At 38.7% G+C, this 12,910-nt stretch overlaps 1 protein-coding gene across 2 annotated transcripts in view; it reads right to left on the bottom strand.

Annotated features, from left to right (window-relative positions):
* Positions 1-725: 725 nt before the first annotated feature.
* Positions 726-12,910, bottom strand: part of LOC115253439 (transcription factor btd) — a 30,026-nt gene continuing 17,841 nt past the window's right edge. For both annotated transcript variants that reach the window (XM_029868107.2, XM_029868108.2), the window contains one exon: positions 726-12,846. In XM_029868107.2, the coding sequence (XP_029723967.1) occupies positions 11,325-12,846 (1,522 nt within the window). In that variant the 3' untranslated portion in view covers positions 726-11,324. The remainder of the gene's footprint in view (positions 12,847-12,910) is intronic.

The raw sequence follows: 12,910 nt of genomic DNA, 5'->3' as shown, positions 1-12,910 counted from the left end.
GGATGAGACAACATTCTCTTGTGAGAGGTGCAGAGAGCAGATAATCCCATCCACAATGACCAAGCTGACCACTATGCACACAACACAAGAAATTGTAGCAATCAGTTCGAAGTATGTGTATCCCCAAAGTATTAAACACATCGGTGCAGTCGATCGTTCTTTGTGTTTCCGCATCAAAGTACCGTGGAATAAAGTGATGCAGTAAAGCGAAGAAGAACAAAGCTGATTTCGTTGACTATCCGAAATTAATTAGACGCGGGGCAATAAATCGCTTCTCTCGGTCGGTCGATGTCGTGCGTGAGTGAATATCACCGCTAAGTGTGACTAGATCACAGGGCGTGATCGGTGGCAACTGGTGAGGTCATTCTGCCTTCGGTGAAGAAGGACAAGATCTAGTGACCGTGACTTGGGGTCAAAATTGTGCTCTGTGGTTCCTGTGCGCCGTTCGTGACACGAACGGGAAGCAACACCTTCAATACCGGCAATTACCGAGTCCCGGCTCGATCAGAACCCCTGAAGCGACTCAGGGACCGACTGAAATCTTCTCGGAACTCTCTGAAACCCTCAGAAACACCCCTCAAACCCCCTAAGACGCCCCTAAGACCACCAGGAGCACCCTTAAAATCCCCTGAGGCTTCCTAAATGCCCTTGAGAACCTCTGACACCTCTGAACCGTCCCAGAGGCCCTCTGAAGTACCCCTGAGGCTCCTGGGACTTCCCTGAAAGCCTCTAAGACCCAATGAAACACCACTGAGACGCCAAGAATAAGAGACGATGAGCTGGTTCAGTTTTTCTTGATCTTTGTGTAAGTAGGTGCAAAAGCCGACCATCCATTTTGTGATTCTAATGAGCTTATTCTTAAATTCGATCTCCATCAAAGGGCATTGTCATCATCATCTTCACTAAAGACACCAGGGCAAGCAATTAATTTTTCAAATGACATTTGAAGTTTTGTTTTATTCAAATTGGAATTCATAAATATATATTTATATAACATCGAAGAGATTCTTTTTTGCATTATCGTTATTTAATATTATTATTCACTATTTTTTACTTCTTTTTGAGGTTTTCATAAAACAGCATTTCATTATCGATCGTCTTCTTCTTTATTTATTTATTTACTTATTAATTTCGTCATCTTTGTATTATCATCTGCGCGCATCATAAAAGGTACCGTAAACTTACATCGATTTGTGTGTTTGTGTTTCTTTTGTGTGATTTGTAGTTTCTGAGTTTACTTTCTTCTAGTTATGCAATTTATCTGCGTAAAAAGTCAAAGTGCGCCGGTTGTTTGCAAACTGCAACAAGAGCGACGCACATTGTGTGTTGTAGATTTCTAATTTGTGTTTTCGTTTGATTGGAAAGTAGTAAACGTACGAGTATCGTCCCTAAAAGGGGGATGGGACTGACTATTTACATTGTCCCCGCACAGTTGTTGGACTCCATCCGGGGATATTACGGGACTGGTCTGCTGCTTTTGTGACTCACATTTTATTGCTTGGTTTGCTTCCGCGCCAGTACAATTCCAGAACAACAGAGAGCGAAAGAGACAGGACGAGAGATGGAAAGGTAATCAAAGCTACATACACGGAAATGTACAAATGGGGCTTTCTCGGCTGCGGCGAGTCGAGAAAATTGGATTGGATTTGAGCAAAAACAAAAACGAGAAACAACCGACGACCGCTGCTACTATGCACTACTTAATTTTAAAATTTATAAATTACTGTACATTAACACGCGCTGCGGCACGACACGATGGCCAACTTTGCCGGCAGAATGAATCTGTTTGCATTAGTCTTTATACAATTATTCTCGCGGGAGCTGTCTCTCTCTCACTCTCGCCTGCTCTAGCAGGCTACCTGCTAGACACGGAGGAAAAAAGTGGACAAGAACAAATTAATTAGGTTTAGCGGCTACGCTTCAATGAGGGAAAATTGGCGGATAAAAACAGTTTAACCGCTCGCTGGTACTCAATTTAGTGTTTTACTCTGCGGCTTTAGCGGTTTTTTTTTCTCGCACAAGACTCCATTCGAAAAATGGCTGGTTAGTGTTAAGGGTATGCGATATACCGAATGATTTTGTCAATTAAGCCTCGAAACGAAATTCCGCGGAATGAGGTTCTTTAAAACTATTTAAATTATAATGTACCTATGTTCTGATATGACCTATTAGTGTCAATGTTTACCTTCGAGATATTTTCAAGAATCTGCATTTCTTCAATATGCCCTACTAGGAATTCTTCCAGAAGATTTGTCTACAGTTTCTCTTGCAACTAAAGTTCCTCCTAAAATTTCATAGATAAAACAGAAAACTCTCTTCCAGGGATTTAACTGGCAAAATTCCTGAAAATGCAAACACGTTGAGGGATCTCCTATGAAAAATTCCGATCAATTAATTGATGGCCCTCTTCCTGCTAAAGGTCTGAAACAGACGTTTGCAGTTCAAGCATTCGAAGGCAAAGTGTAAATTTGTTAAAAAAAAAAAAAAACTTGTTCCGGTGAGATTCGAACCCACGACTCCGTATCGCTAGTCCGGCGCTTTAATCAACTAAGCCACTGAACAAGTTACGATTCTGTGAAATTGATAGTGAATCTGGAATAGCGTCACCCTAACCGAGTCCGTCTTTCACAGCCGAAAGGAGAGCTAAATGTGAAAGACGGACGGAATGCTTCAAATTTATACGTCTTTATGTCACTATTGTCATAAGCATGGTGGTATACGTTCTAAGTTTCTAGGTATACGTTCTTCTAGTTGCTTCAAAAAATTCACCTGCGGATTCCTTCAGAACCTTCTTCTAAAGATTGTCCCAGAAATTACTTCTGGACATTTTTTCAAAAAACCTATCTGGGGCTTCATCTGGGAATTTCAAAACTCTATCTGTAGATTACTGAAAGCATGCCGTCTGGGATTCCTGCTTATAATTCTTGTAGAAACTCCTTCTGAATATTCCGCTTGAAATAGTATCTGATGGTTCCTCCAAGAAGACCTTCTGAGGATTACTTAGGGAATTCATCCTTCCAAAGAATCCTGCAGGAGTTTCACCAGAAATTCTTTTAGAGCTTCTTAATCGAGTTTACTCCAGGATTCCTCTGATAATTTGTTGTGGGGTTCAATCCAAGAACTCGATACAGGAATTCTTCCAGAAACCACTGCATCATTTCTTGACAAAACTCCAGTTAGGTTGCCAGAAACAACTCCTGGGGGTTCACAGAGTAAACTTCTGGAAAGTTCCCTCCTGGAATGATCCAAAAAGGATTTCCTGGAAAAATGACAGTGGAAATTTCTAATGGAATGCCAGAGAAACTTTTGGATGCATCCCAGGAAGAATCTCCGATGGGAACTCCTGGAGGAATCTCAGAGGTAATTTCTGAAGAAGTTTCAAAAAAGAAAATCTTGGAAGAATTCCCGTACGAACTTCTGAAGAAAATTCCGGAGGAACTCCTGGAAGTATTCTAGAAGATACATCTGGGTAAATTTCAAGAGAATCATCTGATGGATAAAACCCAGAATGAATTCCTTAAGGATATCGCATTCTTGGTGGAACTTCTGAAGAAGCTCCAGAAGAAATTTAAAAAGGGACATCTCGGTTAACCCCAGAAGAGAACCCTTGGGGTCAGAAGCTCTACTAGACCTGCAAACAAAATCTTCTCATCGAATTCCGAAAGACTACCAAGCGGATTGATGCGAGATTGCCTAGAGGAATCCTATTCAAGGGGAAATTCTCGAAGGGGGGAATCATACAGTAATTCTGGAGGAAAATCTCCATTTAAAAAAACAAAACTCCTGAAGAAGTCGATGGAGAAATTCTTGAAAGAATCTCAGAACCAACTTACGAAACTGTGGTGGAACTTAAAACAGAAATTCCTAAAGAACTCCTGGAGAATCCCCTGGAGAACTTTAGGTAGATTTTCTAAAGGCACTCTACCATTGAAATTGCCATCAAAATTCCTCCGAACATTCCAGCTTTTAGGCAGCATACTCTTCCTTCCAAGAATTTGTCTTACAGTACTTCTGGATTTTAAGGAATGTATTCAAAAAATTTTCCAGCTGCTTTTACTTGAACAGAAACAACATATTTTGAAATTGATTTCCGAATATTATTTCTGGAATCTCTCATAATCTGCATCATTTCATCATTCAGGTAGCTCAACCAAAAAACCTTCTTAGAAAGAGTTTTGCTTGAGGTTTTCCAAAAATTCCTCTCAACATTCCCGAGTTTTCACTCTTACTCTTCCAGGTATTTACCTTCTAGTATACGTCTGGGGAGGTAAACACGCCTAGGAATTAACTTGGAAATCGATGAGAAATTTCTTCTAGTGTATCAGGAATTTCTTGATGATTTGAGTTCGAAATTCTACGAGCAAAATTCCCAAAAAATATTTCCCACATATTTTGCTTGGAAATCTTCCAATATCTGAAAGCAGTTTCCAAAAACTCGGTTTTGAAATAGTGTTAGGCATTCCTTCAAGAATTTCTTTTAAACTTCTGTCATAAATTTTTTTCGTCATTAGGCATTAAAAAAATATATAAATTTCTAAAAAAAAACTTTCACTGATGTATCTCAAACTGCGTACCAAACTTCTTTGAAATAACCAGACTCTGATTTCTTTTGTGAGTAGTAAGTCTTCGGCATTCGTCATCATCTCGTCTGATGCGGCTGGCAGTTAGTGAAAATATTTTGGATTTCTTCAAAAGCTTTTAAGACATTTTTCCAAAAATCTGGTGTTCTACTTTTTTTTCTAAAAATCGTCAATGCATTTTGAAAAACCCCAAGCGTAACACGTGGAGACATTTTTGTGGAAAGTGTCTGCTGTTTCTGTATAGGAGGTCCTGGCACTCTAAAAATAGTTTTCAAACTAATTTCTGAAGAAATTAAAAAAAAAAAACAAACAAATTGAACCGTAAAATTCCCAAAGTTTTACTTATAAAATACTTTGGAAATTTCCAGCTTTTTAGCAATCTAGAAGAGCTTCAGAGCATTCGCTTAGATCCTTGAATGGTATTTCTGACTTTGGAAAGACTACATTTTGAAACTGTTGTGATGTCTGGGGAATCCCCGATACATTTTTGAGGGAAGTTCTGACTCACTTTAAAATGCACTAAAGAGGATTAGCCAGCATTATGCTTTGGTAGGCTGAAGATATCAGTGAAGGAGTTGGTAGTGGTGTTCTTGAGAAAAATCTTGATATAAAAAAACCTGAAAAAAACTACTGAAATATTCAACAAACTTCCTGAAAAATTATTTTCATGGAAGTATTCATTTTAATTTGATGAGAGTTATTCATAATATCCACGAGAAAGCGCACAAAGATAGTACCGGATAAATTGCGAGAAATTCTCAGAAAATCCCTTATAGAATTCCTAAAATGATCTCCAACACTAAAATGAAAATTTGAAGAAAAACAAAAACAAAAATTGAAGAAAATTTCAAAATACAATCATGGGAATAACTTTGGTGAAGTCCCAGTTAATATGTTGGGAGCTATTAACAATATCCGCGAAAAACGCACACAGATACTGCCGCATCAATTGCAGGAGAATTTCTGAAAGAATTTCTAATAGAATTCCTGAAATGATCTCTGAAAGTAGAGGAAAAGACTAAAAATTTGATATTTTTATCAGATTTAAAAAAACAAAAACTGAAATTTTAAAAAGGAATCTCAAAACTAGCTTTTGAGAAATCTTTATCGACATCATCTATAATTTATTAACTAGTTTGCTGGAGAAATGTCTTGAAGAGTTCTTGACTACTTCAACTGCGGACTTCAGGGGGGCAAAATGCAAATTACAGGTCTGGATTATCTGAGTGGCAATTGATGAAAGTGTGCGACTTCCAGAAAGATTGCTAGGGAAAATTTTGGAAATAGTCCTAGGGAATTTCATAAAAAGAGCTTAAAATTTGAGGGAATTTCAGATCACAGCACAATGAGTTTCTGGTAAAAATATTTAAGAAAAATTGTAATAACGATTTCATTTTTTTACCCTTTCAGGACATAATGTCACTTCATCCCTACCAAATGCATTTTATACCGCTCATTGGATTTCTCAAATATATTTTGAAAGTTAAACTACGTCGATCCTGAAATATTGGATGTTGTAGTAAATTTTTGCGCAAAGTATTAAGACAATTTCAGCTCAAATTTCCAGTAAATTTCTTTAAAAGTTTGGTTGGAAATTAGAAACAAAAGTCAAACTTTTTTCTGAAACGTTACCTTAAAATTTCTCCAATTATTTCTTCAAGAAAATTTTGCTACATTCCACTTTTTTTTTTCAAATATTTACAAAAACTTTTCTCGAGCATTCAGGATTTTCTCCAGATATTCCTCCATGTATTACCCTAGAAATTTATCCGCCATGTCCTCTCTAAGGATAATTTCAATATTTTTTCCACGGGTTCTTAAAAAATAAATTCAAAATATTTCCTGGGAAATTCCATGGAAATTCCTTTAGAAATATCTCACGAGTTATTTTTCCATGATTCTTTGCAGAAACTTACCTATGCGTTTCTCGAGGCATTCTGGTTATTTTTTTAGGTACTCGTCCACAGATTTATTCAAAAATATTGCTAGAAAATCCAGCAATAATTTTATTAAAGGATTCTCATGACTTTTCCTGTAAATTCCTTATTAATTATTCTCTAGCAATTCCACGAAGGGTTGTCCGAGAAGTTTCTCCAGGTATCTCTTCAGAAATTTCTTAAGAAATTCCTCCAAAGATTGCTTCAGAAATATCCCTGAGATTTTTCCGAAAATTTCTCCAGAAATTCATTTAAGATAAGTTTTTTAAAGGGATTCTACTGAAGGGTTCCTTTTGAAATTCTTTTGAGAAGATATTTTTACTTCCAGAGGCTTTCTCAAAAATCCTCAAAAAAAATTTCCATGAAGTTTTGCAGAAATCCTTATAAAACTTCTTTAGAAATCCTACAGGAATTATTTCGAAAATTCTTCCCAGAATTTCTCTAAGTATTCTTTGTGAAACTCCTTCAATTATTTCTGCAAAAAAATCATGCAACTTTTTTTTGGAAATTGCTCTGCAGGCTTAATACAAAAAAACTCCTCAGTTGTCTTAAGAGATCACTTCAGAATTTGTCCAGATATCCCTTCTCCTTGCAGAAATTGCCTGAAAATTACTAAAGAACTCTTCAAATAATTTCTAAGAAATCCTTGGAGGATTATCTCAAGAAATCCCCATAAAAATTTCTGTCAAGAAATTCATTAAAAATTTCTGGAAATATTTTGTAAACTTCTAGAGGAAATTCTTGATATTGTATGTTGGAACTCCTGTGCCAAATTTCTTTAACCAATTTCTGAAGTTATCTCTGGCGCGATTCCCGGATGCATGCCTTGCATAATACCTAAGAGAATATTTGAAGATACGCCTTAAGATACTTCCTGAATTCTCAAAAAAAAAATCATGAGAAACCTTTGGAAGTAATCCCAAAGAAAAATGCTAGAGTAACTTCTGGAAGGACTCCTGAAAAAAACGTAGGGAAATTCCTAAGGAATCTCTTTAAAAAATCTGCGGAGATCGCAGACTGGTGGAATTCTTCTTTCCTTCCCTCAATGCATTTCTGAGAAGACTTTCTGAAGAACTCTTGGAGATACCTCTGAAGAAATTTTCAGAAAAAAATCTCATTGAATATCTGAAGGTATTTGTACACTAAAATCTCTAAACTACTGCCTGTAAAAAATCTGAAAGTAGTCCAGTGCAAGAAATTAAAAAAAAACAAGTCTTAGAACTGGTGAAGCCTCTGCAAGTGTTCATAGAAAAAAAAAATCTTAAACAATTCCTTGAAAAATGCTAAGAATCAGATTCTGGAGTAATTCCTGCAGAAATTGTTGAAAGAATCTTTGGAAAAATAAATCTAAACGATTCTTAAAGGAATAAAATTCAAAGCAATGCCTAAATCCCAATAAAGTAACTTCATAAATTCTTGAAACAATCTCCGAAACTTTATAAAACAATTTCTCCAAGAATTGTATCTTTTGCAGATACGTTTGGAGAAACTTCAGGAGAAACCCCAGGAGAAATTAAAAGGAAAATTTCTTGAGAAATTTCTAGAAGAATTTCTTGAGAAATTTATAGAAAATTATTCGGGAGAATTCCGAAGAAAATGTTCTGGAAAAATTTTAGGAGAAATGTTAGAAGAAATTCATGAAAAAATACAAGCATGAACTTATGTAGCAATCCTTGAGCATTTTAAGAGCCCCTTAAGAAATTCCAGAAGAATTTATTATTATTATTTGCTCTTTATTATGGGGATTTTCAGTGGAAATCTGGACTAGTTTCAGGATAAATATTTTTAAGAAATTTCTCGAAAACTGTTGAAGAAGTGCCAAGAAGATTTTCTAAAAATACCTGAAAGAATCTCTGGTGGAATCGCTGGATAAATTTTCAAATGAATGCGTGGACGACAGCCTTGCATTTTGAATGGATACTAAAAGGAATCTTTAGAGGAATCCTAGCTAAAATTATTTGAAACATTCCAGAAATTTTCTGATAAATCCTCAAAGGATCACCAAAGAAGTGTCTGGTGGTGATCCTTGAGATAATACTGGAAAAATTTCTAGAAATTTCAAGATGAATTCTTGCAAAATACAATAAAAGGAATACCATCAAGGATGTCCTTTCCGCGACAGTTCCATAAACGCTTCGTGAAATCATAATGCATGGAGGGGTTTTCCCGGAATAATTCTTAATTGGGCGCAATAGTGAAGTGATTTGCTTGAGAGCAATGTAGGGGGCGATGAAGTTTTGAAACCTTGAGTAGCCAGCACTGATTTTACCATTATTGCCTTTGAGGAAACACACAAACACGTCGCAACGCATTTCAAGAGATAAGCTAGTAGAATTGTGCTAAATTTTATGGAGAAAATTGAGAGAAATATGGAGTTGAGGAATCTTTAATCTACTTTTTAAGGAATTTAAAAAAAAAACATCAGAATCTCAGGAAAGTACGTAATGGAATCTCAACAAAATACTTCTTTAGAGATAACTAAGCGGAATCCGACGAGATACAATCCCATAACCATTCTTGGAGAAATTTCTAAAGAAACACTTTTCTGGAGGATTAGATGAAAAGATCATCTAATATTTACGAAATTTCCGAAAAGTCCCAACTTCCACAGAAATCTCACTAGAAGGTATTCCCGAGAACCTGCAACGTTCCTCCTAGAGGATTTCCTTCTGGAATACCACCAGAAGTTCCTTTTGAACTTTATGCAGCAATCCATCTAAGAGTTTCTTCAGAAATTTTACCAAGAGTTTCTTCATGAACTGCTACAGGATTTCTTCTAGGAGATATTTCGGAAGATTCTTGGAGGAGTTCCTCGAGTAATTGCGGCATGAGTTGCTTTGAAAATTCCTCCACGAATTGGCCAAAGATTTTCCAGAAATAACTTTAGAAATCCCTCTGGTAAAAATACACGAATATCACCAGGAGATCCTGCAGAAACTCTTCTAGAAGCTCTCTCAGTTCATACTGCAGTGACTGCTTTAGCAGTTTATGCTGGCGTTTCTGCAAAAGTTCTTTCTGAAATCCTTCTAGAAGCCCCCCTTGAAAAAGGAGTTCATTCTGGAAGTTCTTTCATGTATTTCTTCCAGAAGTTTTTGCAATTATCTTTCTTGAAAAGTCTAAGAGATACTTCCGAGACTTCTTCAGGAGTTCGTACAGAAATATTTCTAGCAGATTCTTCGGGAACTGTTCTACAAGCTTCTTCAGAAATTTAGTTAGGAATCCCTTTGGCAATTCCATTAGGTGTCCCTTCAAGAAATCAAGGAAAATCCTTCAATAGGTGTGGTTTTTTTTAATTTGACCATGTACTTCTCAATTATTGATTTTTCCCCTGGAAAAATTTTTGACGGTAATCTAAGATGAATTTTTAGAAAAAATCCCGGGAATTTTTCAAACATATTTTCGGAAAACTTTTTGAAGAAACACCAAAAGAAATTTGGTCCCATTTTTTGTGGAACTCGTAGGGGAAAAGAAGAAATTGCTTGTGCAAGCTTTGGATAAATATCTTGAGAATTTCTAAATAAACTTATTGAGAAAATTTTAGAAAAAAAAAATTCGGATAAACCTTTGGTGGAAATCTCTGAGAAACTTTTAATTTCTGAATCCTGAAAAAGTTGTAATGGGTTGGGACATTTGGAACACCTGAAGGAACTTCACCGTAAATTTCCGGAGAAACTCGTTGAGAAGCCTTTGGAGAAACTCCTGGAGGAAATTTCTTGATAATAATCCTGTAAAGCTGCTCCTAATAATAGAAGTTATAAGGGGGCGTAACGTAACGTAATCGACGCGACACATGCAAGAAAAGTCTAAAAAAACAAGTAAATCCAGCTTTCACATCGATCTCACAAAACATTTTCAAATTCCTTTTCGCTTCACCGTCCTCCAGCATCAGAAGTTCCGCATATCGTTTCGTTTCGCATCGCTTCGAGACAATAAATAAATCCCATACCGCATACCCTTACAACAGTGGTTAGTGTGATCGTCGCCTGATTTGTGCATTGTGCCGTACATATGCTCGCAGTTACTTTTCTTCTACCTAGAGAGTGGTCCGTGATGGCGAGAAAGAGAGAGAGACTAGCTCCGGGAATAAAAACGACAGCACCGCAAGCGGCTGTATGAGATGATTAATGAAAATATAAATAAATTTAATTATATTTTACAATTGCTAATTTCACCGCTTTTAATGGCTCGCTCGGCTGTTGAGTGTATGGGTTAGTTAGGTCCGCAGCAGCACGTTGTTCTTCTGCCCTACGAGGTGTGCTTTGTTTTCGTTTCTTTCACTCGCGACGCGAGGGTTTCTCAATCCACCCTTATTTTTCTTTTGTGAGTATATTACATTTTCCGCGCGTCTTTTCGCCCGCTGACAATTGTAGGAACATAAATAAATCATGACATAATTTAATAGTTTTCAGTTTCTTTTCTGCGTTTGTTTCTCTCGAACGGAGAAAAAAACAAAATCTAAAGCTTTTGTATTGGCACTCGGGAGAGAGGGGCTTTTTATTTACTAACCGACTAAAACACATTTTTCATCAGCGCCGCGCCGCTTTGGCTTTCGCCTCGTATGATACTTACAAGTTAAAAAGAAAGAAAGTTAGCATTTTAAAAACAAAGCCGGCCGTGCGCGGTTCGAGTTCGAGGGGCCTACTTGGATGCGCAGACAAAAGGAACGTCACAAAAATCTCACATTTTTGACAGGTTGCTTCGACGGGCGGCTACAAAAGACGCGCTGCGTCTAAAATGCGCACACGCAGAACAATAGAGACAGACGCTTGCAGCGCCGCCACCACATCTGACACTGACAGTTACGCAGTTATTTGAATAGTTCGATCTCCTGTTGGTGGTGCGGTTGCTGCTGACTGAGATGGTGATGGTGATGATGATGGATCGTGTAATTGTTCATCATCATGTTGTACGTGGCGGCGGCCGCTGCCGATGAAGCCGCCGCTGCCGCGGAGGAGGTACCGTTATTGTTATTATTGTTCGATTCGTTGACAGTTGAACCACCGTGCGACGTTGGATTAACGTCACCGTAAATACTACTGCTGCTACCGCCGTTGCCGCTGCCTTGGTGATGCGAATGGGGGTGATGATGATGATGGTGGGGGTGACCGTGATGGTAGGCTGCCGATCCCAGCTTCACGTTCGAATAGGCCGCGTAATTGGACGCTATTTCTGATGGGATGTGGTACACTTGAGCTTGCGAATGAGGTAGTAGATTATTGTTGGAGCTACTTCGCTGCTGATGGCCGCTGCCGGTACCGTTGTCGTTGTTCAGTAGACCGTGACTGTTGGTGTACTCTTCCAGTTTCACTAGACTATTGCTAACCTCACTACTTGCGTTGTTATTATTTCGTCGATCTAACGAATCACACCCACTGCTGCTATTCGTCGAGGTAGAGAACAAATTCGTTCGGCTCTGGAAGCCACTATCGCAGTACGGATTATGGAACAAGTTTTTACTCGGATTACTCGCTTCTTGTAAAAATGCACTCTGGAAGTATGACGGATGGTGATAGTTCATTGCCGTTGATTGATAACCCCCACTCTGACCGTACTCTCCCATCCCCGAAAACAAAGTCTTACTCGCGCTGGTTTCATACCCTTTCTCCTGCTTGATCTGAGGCATCCGAATGTTCGCATTGATGTCCTCCTGCTGTTCACTGTTCTTCAGTTTCTTCACCTTCGGCACCGTCAACTGCCCTGCCTTATCACTAACTTCTAACCGCTTCACACTGCACTCCACCTTCCCTAACTTGGCGTCCTCCTTCTTCATCTTCGCCTCTTCGGCTTTCTCACTTTTCTTGGCAATCTTCTTCGCCTTGTTCTCGTGTGTCTTCACATGCTTCGCCAGATGATCACTCCTCATAAACTTCTTACTACAAATACTGCACGTGAACCGCTTCTCCCCTGTGTGCGTACGAAAGTGCCTCTGCAGCTCATCGGACCTCGTGAACCTTTTCCCACAGAACAACCACTTGCACAGAAATGGCCGCTCGCCGGTATGCCACCGAAGATGTGCCTTCAGGTGACTTGTTTTACCGTAGATCTTCTCGCACCCCGGTATGTGACAGATGTGCTGCCGCTTCCCCTTCTCGTCCGGCCCCACAACCGGTGGCAGCCCGGACAATTCGTTGATACAGTTAGGGCAGGTACAACGTGCGCAGCGACGCTGCGCCTGAGTTTGGTGCGAGTAATCCTCCAGCTTTAACGCGTACGCCTCACCGGGCCATCCCTGGTACATCGACTCCTGTGCGAACCAAGGATTCCCGGCCATGTTGTTGTAGTAGCTAGCCGCCGGATATTGATACGAAGGATAGTGCATCTGCTGTGACCTGTGAACCAAACGCAAAGAAAAATGCCCTCAATTAGAATCCTTTGCCAGACCTCCCCTCAGCT

Source organism: Aedes albopictus, chromosome 1, assembly GCF_035046485.1.
Source record: "Aedes albopictus strain Foshan chromosome 1, AalbF5, whole genome shotgun sequence".
Lineage (NCBI taxonomy): Eukaryota > Metazoa > Arthropoda > Insecta > Diptera > Culicidae > Aedes > Aedes albopictus.
Note: the sequence above shows the minus strand (reverse complement) of the source record. Positions and strands in the feature narration are given on the sequence as shown.